Source organism: Microtus ochrogaster, chromosome 2 (assembly GCF_000317375.1).
Source record: "Microtus ochrogaster isolate Prairie Vole_2 chromosome 2, MicOch1.0, whole genome shotgun sequence".
Taxonomy (NCBI): domain Eukaryota; kingdom Metazoa; phylum Chordata; class Mammalia; order Rodentia; family Cricetidae; genus Microtus; species Microtus ochrogaster.
Genome location: NC_022010.1, coordinates 38,601,164 through 38,622,098, shown reverse-complemented (window position 1 = coordinate 38,622,098; position 20,935 = coordinate 38,601,164). Strand labels below are relative to the sequence as shown.

The 20,935-nt window shown below is 44.9% G+C and overlaps 1 protein-coding gene across 1 annotated transcript in view; it reads left to right on the top strand.

Annotated features, from left to right (window-relative positions):
- Atp13a5 (ATPase 13A5) overlaps positions 1-20,935 on the top strand; it is a 122,618-nt gene that overhangs the window by 32,586 nt on the left and 69,097 nt on the right. The window contains exons 7-12 of the mRNA XM_005344790.3: positions 1,985-2,119; positions 7,479-7,551; positions 8,493-8,621; positions 13,630-13,800; positions 15,929-16,086; positions 18,398-18,586. Coding sequence (XP_005344847.1) covers positions 1,985-2,119; positions 7,479-7,551; positions 8,493-8,621; positions 13,630-13,800; positions 15,929-16,086; positions 18,398-18,586 — 855 coding nt within the window. The remainder of the gene's footprint in view (positions 1-1,984; positions 2,120-7,478; positions 7,552-8,492; positions 8,622-13,629; positions 13,801-15,928; positions 16,087-18,397; positions 18,587-20,935) is intronic.

Sequence of the window (20,935 nt, the reverse complement as noted above, 5' to 3'; positions counted from 1 at the left end):
TGGGATTGTTATATTTATCTATTTAGGGGTACTGAGGCTGAGGCTGGGATTGTTATATTTATCTATTTAGGGGTACTGAGGCTGGGATTGTTATATTTATCTAGGGGTACTGAGGCTGACCCAGGGCCTTGGGTATGCCAAACAGGCACTCTTCAGCTGAGCTTCACCCCAGCGTTCTACTGTAAGCATTATAGGAACCCACAAAACCAAAGTGGTTAATATGGGGGATAAAAGAACAATAGGTGCTATGGAGACACCATGCCTGCTAATCAGCTTTGGAGTTGGTGACACCATCCCAGAGGATGTTTGCTAAATCTTTGAGAAAGCCACTGAAAGGGAAAGTATGGATCCAGGACCTCCAAGGCCAAGTTCTCAGCACAAAGGAAATTGATTTGCCCCAGGAGGACAGAGGGCAGAGGTAGAGGACAAGGGAGAAGAAAGAAGGGACAAGGAAGAAGGGAAAGGGCTATTTGTCCTGGAGGGACAAAGGACTGCCTCTGCAGAGAGTGGAGACAGACATGGTCCACAGGCAAATGGCTGTTTATAAAGGTAAAGGGGGAACCTTGTGTTAGAATGAGGTGTCTAATTTTAATTGGGCGTGTTAATTAGGTGAGCCAAAGGGGGCTTTTGATTGCTGGACTTTTAAATACTTTGATAGCTGAACATTGGTAGTCACTCTCAGAAGGAGGAAACAGCCAATTAAGGAAATAGACCTCCACAGCTATCTTGAAGAATTTAATTTAATGGATTTTTAGGAAGGCAGAGGGAATGGGGAGAAGGGCAAGGCCAGACAGAGCCATGCTCACCATGCCTGAGCTGATTGGAGGCCCTTTAGCCACTGCTGCTCAGGGTCCTTCTGAGGTCAAGGGGAAGAATACGCTGATTGTACTGCCTCTAAAAGGATCTTACTACAGCCTGCAACAGAAAAAATATGCTATCTTAAGATAGCCTGGATAAAAGAAGAATCTCCCATAGCACAATTAATCTAAGTCTGCAGCATGGGAGAACATAAAAGATAAACCTATGATTTTACAATGAGACTGAATTATGTTTTTCCTCCATTATGGTGCTGTGTGACTCTATTCCTGGGCAGACATGAGCAAAACCTACTCAACTCAAACAACAAGCTGACAACAGGCCAAACTACTCACAACACTGATGTCCAACTTGGTGAACCAATTAGTTTGGTTTTTATAGGAACATGGGTGAGGGATTACTTATTAGTGCATAAAAACTTCAAAGGGAGATGCACCAACAAAAGTTCATCCAAGGATGGATGACATCTCATAAAATCTAGAAACCTGGAGCGAACTGCAGAACATGCAGGCAACGCAATGGGTTAGAATTGTTTGGTGCTGTGGCTGATCTAAGTTTCCTCCAAGCAGGTTGGTTCATTGAGTGATTGCTAAACAGCACAGTTTATTCTCATCAATCTTCAGTGCTTATAAATTCTTGGGGAATTAGGGGTCTGGTGAATCCAGTAAGTTTCAGGAACTTCCTGAAGCTATCCTAATTGCTTACCTCAGGTCTTAAGGACACTTTCCTGTCAAATGCAGTATTTCCACCCCCCATCCATCCAAGAACATCCTGTTGGTTCACTTTCTTGTAAAGATCCTCTCCTAAAACACCTGCTGTTTCATTTTTCCATTTACACCCTGTGTCTCCCTCCCAAATGGAGGGTTTTTAACCTGGAGACTGCTGCACAACATATGCATAAATGGCAAATTGCTAGATTTTGTTACTGGTGAAGTATGTTTTAGGAAATAAGAAGAGGGAATGTTTTAGCATGACTCTGAGTACTTAGAGTAACTTCTACCATACCGCTTTCTATGTGCTTGCCATTGCATTTGCTTGAGTTCTAAGGGAATTCTTAAATAGAAGAGGTCCTCATATGTTGTTAAAATGAAAGGACATTCTATAAAGTAATGATATACTTCTGATCGCTACCACATAAATGACTCCTGTGCTATTTTTATACCTGCAGGTTTTAAATCCATTCTATGTGTTCCAAGCCTTCACCCTTACTCTGTGGCTGTCTCAGGGTTACATAGAATACTCTGTGGCCATCATCATTTTGACCGTTATCTCTATTGTCTTAAGCGTGTATGACTTGAGACAGGTAAGCATTGAAATCATGGTTGGATTCCATTTGTATTTACCTTTTGGCTAAACAAACAAACAAAAAGCCTATAGAATTTGCCCCTGAAGCATGGAGCAGCTCTGTCAAACACAAGCCATAAGGTAGCATTAGCTAATCTTACTATGGGGACACTTGGGGGACAGGGCATTGGGAGTATCAAGAAGATTCAAAAGTCTTTGCAAAGTCTGATCATCAGCTGGAGGCTTAACTGGACGGACTGTATTTAGGACTCTGAGGTTGTGTGTGAGTAGGCGTGAAGAATGCTGCATGGATTGATGGCAGTCTTACTGCCAAGGCTGGAGGGGGCAGTGACTCAATGCTCATATTAACCAAGACACAAGATACTACTTTGTATTTCTTTTTAGTATGACAACCAGAAGTCAGGCTGCTAGCTGTGAGGATAGGTATACTTGGAATTGAAATAGATGTTGCAGTGTAATTTTGTCAAAATGAAATAATTCTTCCTATCAGCAACATGCAAGATCATTGATTTTTCTAGATCCTCACCTGCACTCTGTGATAGATACTGGCATGCGGAAGTCTTCATGCACTAAGTGTTTAGTGTTTTAAAGTACACTCACTGATTGCTAGTGAAGGAAGGCGTATTTTATTTACCTGAGCATTCCATGTTTCTTTTATATTCAAGGGCCTCTTATATCCACAACACCTATGGAAAACTTTCATATTTAGCTGATCTTTCCTACTCTATTTTGCCTTTTTCATACACTAACGATTATACAGAGGCAAACGTATTTATCTTTTCCTTCTTGGTTTCTGGTTTCTTGATCTGCACATCTGCTGTGTCACAAAACTCTTCCTTGGGAGATGCAATGCCCACATCTACTCACCCCAGACAGGGATCCCACAAGAGACCAAAGTATGGCTACTACTGAAGTCCAACTTGTATTGGGGTTTCTTACAGGATTATGGGTGAGGAGTTATTTATGGAATCAACAGTTACTCAAAAGCAGCTTTATCGCCAAGGTCCACCCTAGCATGGGTGACAGCTCACAAGGCTGTGAACATGGAGCACCATGCACAGCCCACAGGCAGCTCCACAGGTTGGGCACTGCCTTTTGCTAGCTACTGGGTCTAAACCTCTTCCAGGCAGCTCTTCTGGTTTCTGCTTCTTCCAAGCAACTGGTTTGGTCTCAGGGTCTTTTGCAGCTCAGCTTTGCTCTGTCTGAGGGGGCATCTCAGCTTCTGTGACTTGACTTAACTGTGACAGAGAGGGGCCTAGAGAATCTGGTCAGTTTCAGGGACTTCCTGAAGTTATTTTTGTTTGCCTTCCTGCTTAAGGAACTTCCCTGGAAGAGGGAAAGTTTTAATCTTAGATGGAACTGCTGCACAAGAATATATAAAGTTAGGCATTTTTAATTTATTTTTTTGGTATTTTAAACTGTGTATCAAGATTAAACATTTGGTGCTGGACAGATGGTTTAGTGATTAAGAGTGGTGATTACACCGGCAGAGGGTCCAGCAACCACTGGTGGTTTACAACCATCTGTCACTCCAGTTCAGGGAATCTGATGCCCTCTTTTGGCCCCCAGGAGCACGAGGTCACAAGTGGTGCACACACGCACACACACAAACACATGTGGGCAAAGCTATACACATAAAAGTTAAATAAATTTTTAAAAAATTAAAAATGATAATTCATGTCTTCTTAACAGAATCCCTAATTTACTCTGCCTTAACACAGTTAGCCACATGGGAACATGAGTTTTAATGGCAGCGTGACAAAGGGTTTCATAAGAATAGGAATTAGAAGGCAAACACTAATCTTCTTAGCAGCTGGTATTCCTTTACAAAACTTAACCGACCTAACTTGTCAAACGCCTTGTGAAGCCACACCAAGTGAGCCTATTTCCTTCACAGCTTCAGCCACGAGCCTTCAACCATTAATGCCATTTATGATTTCATAATTAGCAATAGGTCCCTATATCCATCATATGCATATGTTGGGCACAGTGTTTATAGAAGGAGACACATGCCATAGAATAGTTTCCTCCCACCTGAGAGGAGCTTGCTTATCTCCACATGGGAAACAGTGGCCAAGTTTCCTGGCTGCCAGTGTACTGCATGCTATTGCAGTGAGTGCTATTGCACTGCATGCTATTGCAGTGAGTGCATTTTCATAACCTGACCTGTGGACTTTGAGGTAACAGTAAGATCTGGAGGAATAGAGCCTAGCAGGAAGGAATATCTAAGTCATTGTGCTGAATTCATCATTTCTCTGAATTGAAGCTAAGAAGGATAATCTCCCTGCCTGATTACTCTACCCCAAATTATGCCACTTAGAGAAAGCTTACATTACCATGGCTAAGAAACACTTGAGCTGTAGTCCCTTGCTAAGAAGTTAGGAGAATCCAAGCTGGGGCTGAATGCAAACCCCAGACTGTGTTTACTGTGTTTACTTAGTGCACCTGCTAGCATAGGACTGAGGGTATCACTGGACCCCCTCTTCCCTGGCTCTGCCTTCAGCCTTGACCTAGCAGGGCCCTGGGGCACCTGAGTTAATTCACCACTTCCAATATCTCTGGAGAAAATCCAGCCACAGCAAACACAAAGATATCCGGCAGCAGATGTGGAATAATAACAGTATGCAAATGAGCTGTGGAAACTGATCCTGGTCCCCCTGAAGAGGGACTGTAGAAACCAGAGGGGGCCCAATGAAAATCAGGCAATGAGCTTTGCAGCCATGGCGAGCATCACAGAGCTTGCCTTCTCCTGGCTGGCTGGTTGTCATAGAAACCCATGCTTATAGTTTCCAAGTACATTAGCTCAAAGAGAATGCTTACATTAGCCTATCCTTGTGTTGTTGGAGATGTAGAACACTCCAGGTCTATGAAAGACACTTTCGCTGAGGGTCTTACTACATGACAGAGTCTGGGGATGCACGGCTCCTTTCCCACCCTGGGAATTAGGTGTCTCACAGGGGAGGAAGGACAACAGGTAGCTGTAACGGAAGTCATCAGTACGCCAGCCGAGGTGTGCAGCCAGCAGCAGAGCTCTGCCTTCCTCCTGGATCTGGTCCTTGTCAGGGGAGGTCATATTTACACAGAGCTTCATGGGAAGGATTAGAAAGAGTTTGCTAGCAGCAAGCTGGGCTGAACATTCTAGGGAATAGCCCCAGCAGAGGCGTGGAAGCATGGCAGATTCCCCAGAACGCTAAGTCTGATAAACAAATTCAGCTTCCCAGCACAATGAGGTTGGAGAATTACAGTCAAGCACTATTAACTCCTACCTCCCCACTTCCAAATGGGCTGATTAGCATCCTTTCCAGCTGAAGTTATCATGGCATCTGCTCAGGGAGCTGGCTGAACAGAGAGAAAATGCAAGGAGGTTAGCAGGGAAAAACAGCTCTGAAAGGAAATGGGAGCTATTTTAAGCGTGAAGAGAACACACTTAAGAATATGCTTTGATTCAGGTGAACCTCTCTGACTGTCACCCTCAATGCTTCATAAGTGCATGACTGTGGCAAAGTACTTGAGCATTTTCCACCCCAGGCCTTTGCCTCTGTGTTTCCATGTATGGTAGAGATAACATTTTGGTTTATTTTTGTGTATATCTAGCTTTTCTAAAGGGTCTTCCACAGTCATTAGTATGTACCAGCGATTCGATACAATGAGTGGTTATATACATATTCATTTGAGTCTTTTACAATATCTTATGGATTTCTTCGATGAAGCCTCGTAGGCTTGGAATAAGTCCCTGGCATGTAAAACACACCAGCAGAACACCACTTGAAGGCTTGGAGGTAACTTCAGGCTCTTACCAGCTGTTTACCGGAGAAGCTACTAGCGTCTCAGGGGACATTTAACATACATTGGACATGGCTGGCTGCTGCGGTAAGCCACGCCTCCAACTCAAGAATTGTGACCCAATCCAGGATCCCTCACACAGAACCTTGGCTGACTCTCTCAGCTGCCTGTGTAAGACTGGGTATAAATGAATGCACCCGACAGCTAAGACCCAGGTAGTCACTTTATGGTGACGAATATGTAACTAATAGCTGTAACACTTCTTCCGCACTATTGACCCAAATGAGTAAAATCTGGTTTTTCATGTGGAACTAAAGTAAATACTCTTCTTTCTCCCATGTAAATCTTAGTCTTGAATTCATTATGTTCTCTCTGGGGACAGGCACAGGGTTGTGCATGGTGCCTATCAGTCTGGAAAGATTTGTAACATCCAAAGTCGTTAACAGAACAGATCAAAGTAGCTTAACTGTAAAAGAGAAAAGTGTTCTGTTTGGCTTAGTTTAGGCTGAATTGGAATAGCAACATCAGGAGCCAGACTTGCTTCTTCTTCGAGACATCCAGTTCTCTGACACCATTTGGAAAGCAGCAGAACCTTGCCCAGCAGTCGGTCCTTCCCCGTTTGCTGGTGCCCCCTTTCTCATGCTGATGTCACACCGTGTCAGTATAAAAAGTGTGTGAACCAAGTACCCTCTTGCCTCTGCCACCCTGTCCCCCATTATCCTAGGGACTGCTGCAACCTCTCCAGAGTTCCTTCCATTTCCGCTACCTTCTACAGTCATATCTCAGGAAGTTAAACCTCAGCAAGGTTTTCCAGGGTCCGTCTCACTGTGGTTTTTCCAGCAGCTCAGTCCCTCGCAAGTCGCTAGCACTCATGTACCCTCAGCGTAGTGACATGGCACAAAGGGTTTTTGTGAGATTTAATTGACTGAGAATTCAAAATACCACTCCAAAGGCTTACATTATCATCTCTCTTTTCAGGTGAGCAAAATGGGGTTAGACAGACTCGCTGACTCATTCATGCTAGCCTCAGGATTCCAAATCTAGAGGCATGACTCTGGTCTGTCAGCTCACCCAGTGTGAGCAAGCGTGAACAGTGTCTGCTCTTCCCAGTGGACGGTCGTTTACACAGCAAACTCAGACACTCTTCACCTTGGTTCCTCTCCCCAGGTCCTGGACTCCGTAGAAGTGTATCATTTTTACCCCTTGGAGTAAAGTTGTATTAAATGAGTCTGGAGAATTGTTTCTAAAATCATGTCAAGAGGCTGGGAGTGGGAGAAGGGGAGCTGAAGCTTCAAAAGCCACAGTAGAAATTGAGTGTGGGTGACCATATGTGCAACCCCAGCACTCGGAGGCCAAGAAAGACGTATAGATTATTTTGACTTTGAAGCCATCCTGGGCTACATAGTGAGTACCAGGCCAACCTGGGCTACATAGCAAAATCCTGTGTCAAAGATCAAAAAGAGTAGATGAAGCGGAAGCTGAGTCATTTGCCCAGGTCGTTTGTCTTCGCTGTACATAGGTGGTTGTCGGTATACGGGCTATCTGCTGGTAAAGCCTTGTCTTTCTGTTGGCAGCAATCCGTGAAGCTACACGACCTTGTGGAGGATCACAACAAAGTCCAGGTCATCATCACCGTAAAGGGCAAAGGTGAGGGGCTCAGGCTACCGTTTGGGCACAGTCTTACAGCCTCTACAGTCTTAGGCAGGCTGTTTGTCCTCACTATCAAAGACAGAACCTCTCTCTGACCGAACCCGGGATGGCAAGCATGATGAGATGAACGAGACATCTAACTCATAAAATGGCAGGAGGCTAAGACCTCAAATGCCACCTAATATCTGCAGGACCCCGGGGGACTGACTGCCTTGTTCAGCTTGGGGCCCCAGGCCTGGCTTGCCTCGCCTCCTTCCGAAGTTTGGTCAGACGACTCCTACACATCGTCTTCTTCATAGACTTCAGTCTCCAATTCCCTCTGTCCTCCATATTTCAGACAATTGGATATTCATGTGAAAACTAAAGGCTCCTTTATCGTGTTCAGCTTGTTGTATCTCGAAGACCTTGCATCCTATGTTCCAAGTTGTCATCTGGAGTGTAGGCTTGGATGAAGCCTTTTGATGTTGACTGTCTGGACTCTTGGCATTGGCTCTGAGTTTAGCTTGGGGTAGGGTAGCCATGGTTATGTGTAAGGAAAAGAGAATTGCAATGAGAGCAGCAGAAGGTCTCTATAAGGTTTACATGTAACCCCAAAGCTACTCACAGAGTCCCAGCGCCCAGACAGAGCAAGTAGCAGCCAGAGGGCGCCTCCCGTTTGACTGGAGCTCTGAAGAATTTACTTTGCACAGAGCCTGACTGGGTACCAGGTTCCAAACAGGAACTTGTTTTTTCATCCCTTTCTAGATCCCAAGCAACAATTTCCCAATCTAATTCCCTGGTGATTTTCAGTTGAGCAGAAAGGGGTTCTGGGCAGGTGAACAGGTGGGGTAGGTCCTATCCAATGGGAAAACAAGCAAATCAGAGTTCTTAGTTATTTTAATTCTTAAGGGAAAACAGAAGAAGGCCAAGCCAGTCATGGACCTTTTGCTGTCCCCTAGGTCTGCAGGAGCTGGAGTCCCGTCTCCTGGTTCCAGGAGATATTCTCATTCTTCCAGGGAAAATCTCACTGCCCTGTGATGCTGTCCTGATCGACGGGAGCTGTGTGGTGAATGAAGGGATGCTCACAGGTAGGCTGCCGCCACCCAGCAACCTCCTCTTAGCCCAACAGCTAGCCCGCCGCCACCCAGCAACCTCCTCTTAGCCCAACAGCTAGCCCAAGTGTTAGCAAAGCTGGGACCAAGCCCTACACTAGGATATGAAGTAGGTAAAGGAAATCCGCGTTGCCCTTTTATTCAAACAAAGACACAGAACACACAAGCAGTGTTGGTTAACAATAGGACTAAGCCACAAAACAGAAACCTAGAGGACACATTTTCTAACCTGTGGGATTTTTTTTTTCTGGTTGGTGGCCTAAAGGAGCGAGTGAAAGAAGGTGTGGGCATGAAAGCAGGTAGAAATGGAGTCTCATTGTAAATCTGAGAATCGTTCTGTCTGCATGGAAACAAAGCACAGCCTAAAAGACCATCAGGTCCCAGGCAGAGGAGGGAGGAGAGATCTGCCTAGCCCTGTGCTCTACAGGTGGAAAGTGCTTAGAGCTGGGTAAGCTCCCAGGAAATTTCCAGCGAGCCTTAGCACAGTCAGCAGCCCACTGCCCTGTTCCTCAGTCTCATAGACCCAATGGATCTCACATCGCGACTCAGAGGGCTGGAGTGTTCACCTACAGGTTTTAAAGGCTTCTTGTAATTGTGTGAGTAGGAAGATGCTATTTATACGATTGCCCTTTAGTTTAGGAAATCCTGCAGCACAGCGCATTTCAGCGAGAGACTATTTGGAAACTCAAAGCTAAAAGCTTTTTGTCCTTTGTGCCGATAGATTGTTAAACTTTCCTGTTTCCATCGGGTACAAAGATGGGAAGAAGTTCACACAAACCTTGAACATGACCTGAGGGCAACAGAAACCCGTTGTCTGCTCCTCACATGCTCAACATCAGCAGATCTTAACATTACGAACGGCTCTACTTAATTTTTAACGGGCACATGATGCGGTAAACCTAAATATGTTTGGTATAATTACAAACTATCTCTAATACATTGAAATCAACCTGCCTTGTGGTGATGGTAATGAATGTTGCCATAGTATCCAGTGTGCAGACCTCGAGCTAAGAAAGATGTTGGCTGGCCTCTACCCTACGTGTTCCTGCAGCCTGAGTGTGCCTGTGTTCTGAACACTTCTCTCACTGGGTAACAGAGAACATGACGTGGGGACATCAGAGTCAGGAAAGACAGCACGGCTCAGGCCTTCCATCTGTCCCTTATCCTTTCCCGATCCACAGGATTTGTCCTGAATCTCAGAAAAAGCCAGAATGCACCAGAGAATTAAAACTGATCTAAAATGACCTTGAATGACAGTGGGCTTTTCCCAGACTCACTTATGGCAAAAGTGAAGTCACCAGCACCAATATCTACATATCCTGAGTGCGGAAAAATAAAATAAAATGATCCATTTCAGAGCCAGACTCAGTGAAATGGAAATATATATGAAACTAACTGTATGTATCTTGTTAATTTCTTAGAAAACATGTAAATCCCAGCAAGCCCTAGCATATTTCATGTAGGAAATGGACCCCACTGGCACACATACCGTGAAAAACATCCAGACAGAGCCACCATGTTAGAATCAGATTCCTGGCTGATATATGGTCACGTATCCACAATCGCAGCTCAGATACATCTACTTTCCATTTTGCAAAGTAACTCTTTGCAGATATAGAAGTTTTGTTTATGTAGAAATAATATGCAAATACTCCTAGTATCCTATAGTAACATATTTTATAAATAGCATTTATATCTCACTTCATCATGCTATTGGCTTGGTGTTTATTTGATACAAGTCAGTGATCTTGGCTCAGTTACTCTTGACTTCATTGTAGCTACTCAAGTCCTACAAAACAGCAGGATGGGATGAAAGCTAGACCCAGGTCTTTTTGTGGTTATAGTTTCCCCACATCTGGAAGGCTGAATGAGGCCTGCCTGACACCCAGCTTCTATGGTCTTATTGGGGGTTCTCATAACCTCCTAAGGTGCAGGTCCCTTTTTTTTTTTTCAGGTCCCTTTTTTTAGTGACACATGGTGCATAAGTCCTCTTTGGATCCCCTTCCAATCTTTCAGGACTGCTACTTTAGGTAAAAATGCAGGAGAGGAAATGCATGGTGTAGGAGAAGGGCTTTCTTACTCTCTAGATGTCCCTAGAGTCTGTGATTGAGCTTAGACATGGTTTTCAGGACACAGAAGCCAGTATCCAACTTCCCTGTCTCCCGTGCCTCCTTCTCTGAGGAAATGGCCTCTTCAGGTCTTTGTTTTCCCCCAAAAGTGAGGAGGCAAGACACAAAGGGGCATATGAAGAGGGAGAAGCCATTAATATTTACCATTTCTTAGTTTTAGCATGTGCTTTTGTTTGTTTTTGTTTTCGTTTTTTGAGACAGAGATTCTCTGTAGCTTTGGAGCCTGTCCTGGAACTTGCTCTGTAGACCAGGCTGGCCTCAGACTCAGAGATCTGCCTGCCTCTGCCTCCTGAGGGCTGGGATTAAAGGTGCGTGCCCCCACTGCTGGGCTCGTGTGTGCTGTTTTCTATCAACATTTTGCACACTGTTTCACTTACTCCACAGTCTTTTAGATGGGTAAATATAAGGCCAGGAGAGGAGCAATCGTTTGCCAGTATTCACATAGAAAAATAGCCGTGCCTCCGAGGCCCGGGTATGTTTGCTGGACTGTTCATTCCCTGATTTCTCCAGCTATGAGCAGAAAATCTACCGGGGCTACAGCCATGAGCAGGGCCGGGAAGAATTTGGAGCAAATGGGAATCATGCAAGTCAGAAATGACACACATTCCTAACAACTGCTTCGTGAAGAACAGCACCCAGCCAGCGCATCGCTTCCCAAGAGCCCATGCTTCTAGCCAGCTCTAGATTCTCCTGGGGAAGCTCATGTGAGAGAGCGCAGCCTCTTCCTTCTTCCTGTTCATGAAAGAACTGATTGATTTGGAGCCTAAGTTTAGGACGGACTCCGTCACCTGAGATGGACACACAGGGGTTTTCCTCTGTGGTCTTTCTGAATTGATATTTTGCCACACACATTTGTTAGCAATGGGTAGATCATACCTCTTCTGAGGCTCTTTCTTTCATTTTCTTATTCTTTTCTTTTCACCCCCCATTTGTCTTGCTGATGTATCTTTTTACTTGACACAAGTTCTGGAATGCTCATGATGTGCCAGGCACTGTGTTGGGATCAGCGAGATAAAGGAGAACACTCCACTGATACACCATTTTCCATCAAGTGGTCCCAGGGCTGCAATGAACAGGAGGAGCCTGGCATCTCCAGGTCCCTTGCACCAACTCTATAATTGAGAGTATAAAATCAAAGCACTTTCTCCTGAAACATAAACCCCCTTGCACCCTAATCATTTGCAGGTGAATCCATCTCTTTTTGGAGTCCACCAGAAAAGCCAAGGCTTGAGAGTCTTAATAATATAGGAGCAATATTAATTCTGTGTAAATTTATCTGCCTGAAGTATCATTTCCATAACATTATCTCCAGGTGACTTTATTTGATCAGCACCTGTTTGATTCCAGTTTCCCCAGGGCATATAAAGGAAAACTAGTTGCTAGTATCATATTAGGCAAAGCAATAATTTGGCTTAATCTTTTGTGTCACAAAGCAATCTGTAAGTACCTATGTATTACAGAGGCCGACTTCCAAAACAATGTGGTACAATTATTTGAAGACTTGCCAAAGGTTCTGTTTTGGATGCAACTGATAATTCTACAGAGTGGAGGGGGCATCATCACCTTTAAAGAAAATGGAACAAGGATAGTGCTCAGCTAAGGGATTTGTTGAAGAATATGCAAGTCTGCAATAAAATGTTAGAGTTTCTCATGCCTTACTGTGTAAACATTGTCTGTGCTAGGAAAGCTAGCTTTGAAAAAACAGTAATAGAAAAACCTAAGTATTCCTTTTATTTGACTCAGATGTACACGTAGCAGAAAACACATTTTAAAACCTATTATATGCTGTAGAGGAAAACGAGGCGCATAGAAAGTTTTTTATGCCAAAATTCTTGCCCTCATAGAGAGAAATATAAATATAATCAATATAACGCCAATTTTAAATTAGAAAGATAATGTAATTATTTTGCTAATCAAACATTTAACAAAAGACTGGTTAAATTTTAAATCTGGGACCTAGGAAGTTATCCACTTTTTTTTTTTTTTTTACTGTGAAATGAAGTTTTACCTTGCATCCTTTGAACTTCCAACATTCTGTTCTACAGAATGTCACCTTGCTTGAGAAGGGGACAGAAACTGTGACAGCCAAGGCCAGGAAGTGCCCACAGGTTAACTGCGAGGTCAGAAGGGGCCCTGCTCAGCTGCAGCTTATATGGGGATAAGTCCAGGGGTCCACTGGGACTCTGGGGCTCTGGGAATGGGAAAAGGGAGTCTGGGGTTTGTTTTGCAATGGCAAGGAGGAAGAGGTGGCTTTGTTAGGAGTCACCTGGAAAATGTGTGGAAGGATCATCATTTTCCAGCTTGGGACCAGGAGCTTTATGAGGACCAGGTTTCTGTGTAGTGTTTATCATCATATTCCCAGTTCTTTGCAGAATAAGCACTTTGATTTCTGGCACAGAAAGCACTTTAAGGTATTTGTAGAATAAAGGGGGGAAATGTGTGTGTGTGTGTGTGTGTGTGTGTGTGTGTGTGTGTGTGTGTGTGTGTGTGTGTATAAATGCTCAGATGGAAGGCGAATGGAAACAAGCGCACACAAAATTCCAGTTTCCCGAACAATGTCGGGTGATGGATGCTAGGGACATGGCTGGGTGATAATTTAACTGCTCATTAAATCATGGCAACAAAGCACACATTCCTTGTAGAGGAGTGCTAAGCAGAGTTTAAGAAAATATTTTTACTAGAAGTAAGCCTACCACTGCATGAACCACGGGCATCACTGACCAGTTGTTTGACTCATGGCATGAGTTCTGATATGGGTTTGGTGATGGTTATACAGTTCCTTGGAACTGGCCCGCATCTGTTCTGAATAACTAACCTGAGCTTACACAGAATCAACAAAATGCAATCTTCTTTAGGAGAAAGCATACCTGTTACAAAGACGCCGTTGCCTCAGACAGATAACACCATGCCCTGGAAAACCCACAGCTTAGAGGATTACCGGAAGCATGTACTTTTCTGTGGAACGGAAGTGATCCAGGTCAAGCCATCTGGGCAGGGACCTGTTAGAGCCGTTGTCCTGCAGACAGGTGAGTGGATTCAACTTTTGAAAACTTAAGCTGTGCTAGAGGTAGGGAGAATTGAAGGTGGGTAATTTCGCTTAGGATTTTGGAGTTTGCCATGTTCTGGTAATAGTAGCAACATGTTTTCTAGCCAGACCCTTATGATTCTAAGTGGCCGTCACCTTAAATTGAATGTACATTATTCAATTTATTTGTGTTGAGTGACTTGCATAGATTATATATATATATATATATATATATATAAAATAAATGTCCTTCAAGGCTTGTAGGCATCCCCCCTTTTTTTCCTCAATGCTTCCTCTTAAGGTTTCTCTGTAAAGCAAAGTCAGCCACAACTCAGAAGGATTTTTCATGTCCAAACGTTGCTTGCTGGATACTTTTGAGTCAGGGGTCTAGACACGAACTCTGTCTTGCATCACCTCTCTGCAAACAGTATCACCATCCAGCCTAGCTGTTAGTATCGTCTTTAACATTTCTCTTTCTCTCAGACCAAGTGGGCATCAAATCCTAAGGACTCTGCTACCACCTGCTGAGTCATGGTGCCCTCGCTCTCTCTGTCATGATTATGGTTTATGCAGGCTTTGCCGTTTCCCATCCAAAACATCCTACCAGAAAGACAACTCTTTCCTTTCAGCCTTTGCACTAGTCTCTCTCTGGACTGTTACTCAGACTGCCATCACGGACACATTTCCTTAGCTGGGCTTGTGCATTCCTATCATGCTCAGGATGTTTTCATAGTTATATCCATTTTCATTTGTTTCATATGACGTTGCACAGCCAACGCCTCCCTTGCCCTGGCCCTGGCTAAGTGGGTGTTTGTGCTGCTATACATATCCATGGACCAAAAAAAATACATCTTGCTTTTTGATATTATGCTTTAGTTTGGTCTGTTATTACTGAATATTGCTTTAATTTAAAATATGGCTTCTATGTTAAAACAAGTTTTGAGATCCCTCAGCCAGGTGTCTAAACAGACACTAAAGGTTAGATTCCTATAAAGCAATGATATTTTCACTTTAGCAAGTTGCTGAATTAAGAGACCATATCTTTCTATGAGTGCTTCTAAGTGCTTAAATGGCAAGAAATAGAGATAAGGCACACTCCGTGTGAGTATGTGTGTGTGTACATATGCATATATACAATAGCTGACCCATATTTAAAATATAGACAAGTCAATCCATTTAGTCAATAAGTCAGACAGAAGTAAGCATATACTGAATGTTATGTAAGTTAACAAATTAGCGCGTGTTCCTTTAGGGAAGGTTATGCTATGATATAAGAGACAGACAGATGTACTTGCAGTAACTCCCAGTAAACTAAACTGTGGAGAGAAGCCATATGGTCATGTATTGCAGGAAATAAACTACTTCTGGTTCAAGCATAGACATAGAATTCAGGAAACACTTTTCCGACAAGGCAGCATCTGATCAGGAAGCCAAGCCTGAAAAGGTGAGGGAGCGTTTGGACAATTGTCTGAGAACTAGAAAAGACGGGCACAGAATCAAAAGAACGAGGGTCTTCTGGGACCGTTGAATAATGAAGTTAGTCTATCGAGATAGAAGCAGGTGATGTGGAAGGGACTTTCAGTACTGTGCTAGAACTTTGAGCTTTGGTCCCGGGAAGCCAGTGCCTTGGGGGTTTTTGGAGCACAAGGGAGTCATGATGAGAAGCCTGTGCAGCTGCATTTTAAAGAAATGACTTGTCTTCTGCCTTCTGCTTCTTTACCTGCTCAGTTCTTTCCTCACTTGTACCTGTTTTCAGCACATACCTGCTTTAAAGGCTTCTCTGAGCATCTCATTTTCTCTGGGTCACAGTTTTCAACTCACAAGTCTGGTTTTCCTTAGCTCTGCAGATGGGTGGATGGCTGTGCTGTGGGGGCCACTGAAGCACTGACTCCCAGGACAAGAGGAAGTAAACAGGATTGAGTGAATGGGACAGATTGCTCTCTGTGATTGTTGACAAGGAAGGCAAATGCACTGTTAGGTCAGAGCAATGCTGTTTCCATATCTGTCAGACCCCAGTGGCACAGCCACTCTGGGAACCCAGTGGCACAGCCACCCTCAGATTCCAGTGACACAGACATGTAAGTCTGGAAAGAAGCAGAGACTTGATCCTTCTGTGGTTATCTTCCTAGGTTATAATACAGCAAAAGGGGACTTGGTGAGATCCATCCTCTATCCGCGACCTCTGAACTTCAAACTGTACAATGAAGCCTTCAAGTTCATGGTGTTCCTGGCCTGTATTGGCGTCGTGGGATTTTTCTATGCCCTGGGTGTCTATATGTACCATGAAGTAAGTACTGAGACTAAATTTTGTCAATCATAGTTTTCTGAGAACTGGACCTAACTCAGAGGATTAAATAAGATTGATTCTAGCTCCCCATAATTTTGGGAGTCAGTGCCGCTATCCAAAAGAACTTTCTTAGATTGTAGAAATGTTCTTTGCCTATCTCTCCAGAATGAAAAGACGTGGCCAGAAATACAGCTAGCCCAATACTAGAGTGCATGACCCGCTTATACAAGGCCCTGCCTGGGTTTAATACACACACACACACACATGCACGCCCGCGCTCACACACACACACACACACACAAACACACACACACACACACACACACACACATACACACACTGTTGCGCAGTTCATTGGCTGCCTCACCGTTTGGTTTTTAACGAGGGGTTGCTCCAGTGGTGACATAGACGATATGCAACCCAAAGAGCTCTATAGGAAATACATGTTTTCTGCACCCATTCAAACAGGTAAGAAAAATGTGCTAATCAGGTCAGGGGGCAGGAAGAGCACAGTAATTAAAATGAACAAAAACACAGAAATACGTGAGCGCCTTCTAGAACTGACAAGCAATTAAAGGAGATGCCTAGCAGGGTAGAAAGAGGTCACAATGATGGGGATCTTGAATGGCACCTCCAGTTTTAACATTTTCCATGCAGTTTGGAAAGTGGTGTCCCAAATAACCCCCAGACATGACAGAAATGGCTTACTCGTGCTTTCTGTTTGGTACCTGAGGCAGACTTAAACATTTGCTTTTCCTTTTCAGAGCTGATGATGCGATCCCTATTTTCTTTAAGCCATAGGGCACCACGTTCATGTGGATGCTCTATAGGGTACCAAGTTCATGTGAATGCTCTATAGGGTACCAAATTCATGTGGATGCTCTATAGGGTACCAAGTTCATGTGGGTGCTCTATAGGGTACCAAGTTCATGTGGGTGCTTCTCTTGACTGGTAGCCAGGGAGGGAGAGGTTGTCATTTTAATCTCTGAGGGTTTTCCTGGTCCTGAGACTCTGCTTTACTGTTCATTCATGTGGCCTCTCAAACATGGTGGGATCCTGTGGGCAGGTCAAGGAAAAGAGAGAATTATGAGTTAAGCATGGGTGTGAAGCTGGGCATTGTCCAAACTGGCTGTACCAGCGAGTGCTGGGTGTTGCTGAGTGTGCGAGCAGCCAGGATATTGGTGAACAATGACATATCAAAGATTTTCTAGCTAATGCACATGCCAAAACCCTCTAAATAGTCATTTCAAACTGACATAAGGCTCCAGAGAGGGAGCTCTAAGGAGTCCAGGGTGTTTGCCACTGGTATGGAATCTGGGGAGAAGTAGGCAGAGTACCAAGGCCATAAAGTCCAGAATGTGATGCAGTGTTCCAGTTTGACCTGGAGAGGAGAAGCACCAATCAGAAAAGTAAAACAAGCCTCGGCATAACCTAGAAATGAAGGTTTCCTGGACAGAGATCAACATGCAATTCACACCAAAGCTGCAAGTTGGAAGCCAGATCTCGTGGGTCAGAAACTTTGGCCCCGAGGCTGCCCCCATCTGCATAGGTTCAGAAGGAGACAGGCTGGAGATTGCAGGGTCACAAGTCCTCTGTGTGAGTAGCTGGAGAGAGTGGAGAAAGCAGCGGTTGCAGCAAACAACTAAATAATGCATCTGCTGCAGACACGTGGCAGCCGTAGTGAGAGAAACTAACCTCGTTGTTGGCTTCACCAGAGCTAAGCACACTCTGCCACACTGTGATCTTGGCAGCTTTGGTCCCAGGGTTTGTCAGGTCACCATTCCTTCTGTCTGTGTACCCAGTACTGCTTCTGCCCCAGACACTGAGCTGACCTTTGAACTTTCAGACAAGCAAGGATTCAAAAGTGAATGAGCTACAGCTCCTGTATGTAGGATATTTGCAGGCTGGTGAGGGAGAGAAAATTGAAAACTAATGTCAAGCTTTGGAGTGAACTATTTCAACCTAAGTCTGCCTGTGTGAGCAGGGAGGAGGGGGCATGTGAGCACCCAGGAGTTCAGAGGATGAATAGAGGAAATACAGATGGGTGTTCAGGTGGAGGGAAACTGAGTCAGGAAAGCTCACAGCGACTTCAAACAGGGGTCAAAAGGCCTCCTTTGGTGTATAGTAGGGACAGTATGTGCATGCGTTAGGAACAGCCAAGAGACACCAGGCCCACCGAGAAAACCTCCAACTCACCGGGAATTCTCTGAGCCCAGGTCCAGGGCCCCGGGTGTTAACAGGAGGCAGTTGGAAGAAAGGCGGCGCTGTCCTTCTGTGCTCTACCCTGTGCGCACCCTTTTCTCCTCCCCAGGTTCCTCCGAGAGAAACGGCAACTATGGCCCTGATCCTCCTCACAGCCACTGTCCCGCCCGTGCTCCCGGCCGCCCTGACCATCGGCAATGTGTATGCCCAGAAGAGACTGAAGAAGAAGAAAATCTTTTGTATCTCCCCTCAAAGAATCAACATGTGCGGCCAGATCAACCTCGTGTGCTTTGACAAAGTGGGTTCCGAGCTTTCCAGGTTGGGTTGGGCTTGACGGTTTTGATGCAGGGCGGAGCTGTGAAGGACCTCGGAGAATATCTGTCCCAGGGCTCCCACTTCACGGCTGAGACACTGAGGCCAGAGGCAGGCACAGAGCGAGGCTGTGTGAGGTCACAGCCTAGAAAGCAAATTTCGTGCCTGGGGAAGGGCGGGTGGCATTGTGGCCATCACATCATGACTTCCCTTTCCCGGTAGAATTTAGTGCCTGTGTTTTGATTTGAAACAGTCTCAAGCCCCGATAATTTCCCTTTCAGGCAAAAATGTGGGAAACATTCATGTTTTAGAAATGCCCTGTCTAGGACTTATGTGAGCGATCCCTTTCACCTCCACCCATGGCTTCCTGGAAAGAAAAAAAGCAGCCGGAGCCAGTGTAGACACCTCTCCTACTGCTCTTTCTCGCCTTCTTTCAGGGGTCAAGACTCTAGGTTAGGAAAGCATCATGTCTGTCCTCAGGGGTCTAGAGAAGTGGCAGAAAGAGAATACATGCTGGGTGAGGGTGACAGCTACTCTTGGGCATGGTCCAAGACCCTACAGTTCTCCCATGGGAACCAGGAATGACACCAGCGTTAGCCCCCTGACATGCAGACTTTGTGCGCACCTTGGACAGGCTGTAGTGCAATGCACCTTGGCTGGTCTTTCCCAGTTTAAGGTCATTTGTGTTGGAATAATGAATCAACATTTTGGTTATTTTTTTTGCCAGTCCCCATCTTCAAGAGCCAATCTTGCACACAGTGCCTATAGAGTGTCATGGGTGGTCATTCTTCATTTGGGGAAAGTTTAGCATCTAATCAAGGGTGCAGGGAATATGGGAGAGGGAAAACTGGCATACTCCGAGGTGTGTGCTTGATGGAGGTTTGAACAAACGTCAGCAGGAATTGATTGTCCCCGGTGGGAGGCCCCCTTGGAACTACAGGATATGGAATGGCACAGATTTCAAGGAGCCCAAGGATGTAAAAGGCATCTACCATTTCAAGACAGGGCAAAAAGTTGGACCATCCAGCGAAATGGTGCTGGAAGGCCAATGTGGCAAGCTAAGCAGGGGGCCATGTCTTGAGGAAGAATGTGAGGCCTTGAAAAAATAAGACAAGTTGGGCAGTGGTAGCACTCTCCTTTAACCCTAGCACTCGGGAGGCAGAGGCAGGCGGATCTCTGTGAGTTCAAAGCCAGCCTGGTCTATAAGAGCTAGTTCCAGGACAGGCTCCAAATCCGCAGAGAAAACCTGTCTTTAAAAAAAAAAAAAAGGACAAATGAAATTTTGTAGGATTTTTGTTTTGTTTTTTATTCTTTCTTTAGGAGCTTTATGAGGATGCTCTTAGTTACTTTTTTGTCATTATAACCAAACACTTAAAAAACAGCAACTTAGGGGAAGAGAGATTTGCTTTGCTCCAAGGACAGTCTGTCATGGCAGGGAGAGCATGGCGGTGTTCACACACAACTGGGCCACCAGAGGAAGCAGAGAGCTAGACCGCAATTGGAGGCGGGCTATAACCTTCAAGATCTCTGCCCAGAGGTTCTACAGCATTCCAACACAGTGCCCCCAAATATTCAACCCATGAGCCTGTAGGGGAAAGTCAGCATTCACATGATAACAGAAGGGATGGAGGAGGGATGCGGGGGAGTGGGCTACCTGGGGCCAATTGAAAGCCTTCATGGTCCTACACCTGGAGAGGGAGGGGAGCCTCACAAGGACACCTGACACTGCTCCTCTCAGGTGGAAGCAGCACGTCTCTCAGATATTGAAATTTCTCCCTCTCTTCCTTTTCCATTTGCTCAGTCGGCATCGTGTAGGAACCAGAGAGTTAGCTGAGCAGTTAGTTTGCCTTTGACTTGATGGTCAGATTCCAACTCATTGTCAGCTTTCTGATAGATTCTCTTCTCAAACACCCAACAGCCCATGAGTACCTAGACTACAGGAGGGTTGTACCAACCATGTCCCTGACATAGTCACCTGCCCAGAAGACTAATTTCCCCCAGCGACTGTTACTTTACTTCCTGTGTGGCCCCTTTCTCTGCATCCTCATGCCATCATCTGCTAGATGGCTGGAGAGGCTGCTTCTCCACCCCCTCGACTGAATCCCACAAGGTGCTGAAACCTTTTGCAGTGCTGGAACACCTGCTGGGGCGCGGCAGAATGAGAGCTCTAACCCCGAGTTCAAAACTAAGTGTCTACATTGCTATTTCATGCAGAAGCTTGAACTATAATTATCTTTCAATCCTTTTAAATTATAAAACTCTATCAACATGATGCTTCAGTTGACTACCCCACAATTAACTACAATTAACTTCCAAATAATGTTGTATCACTGGG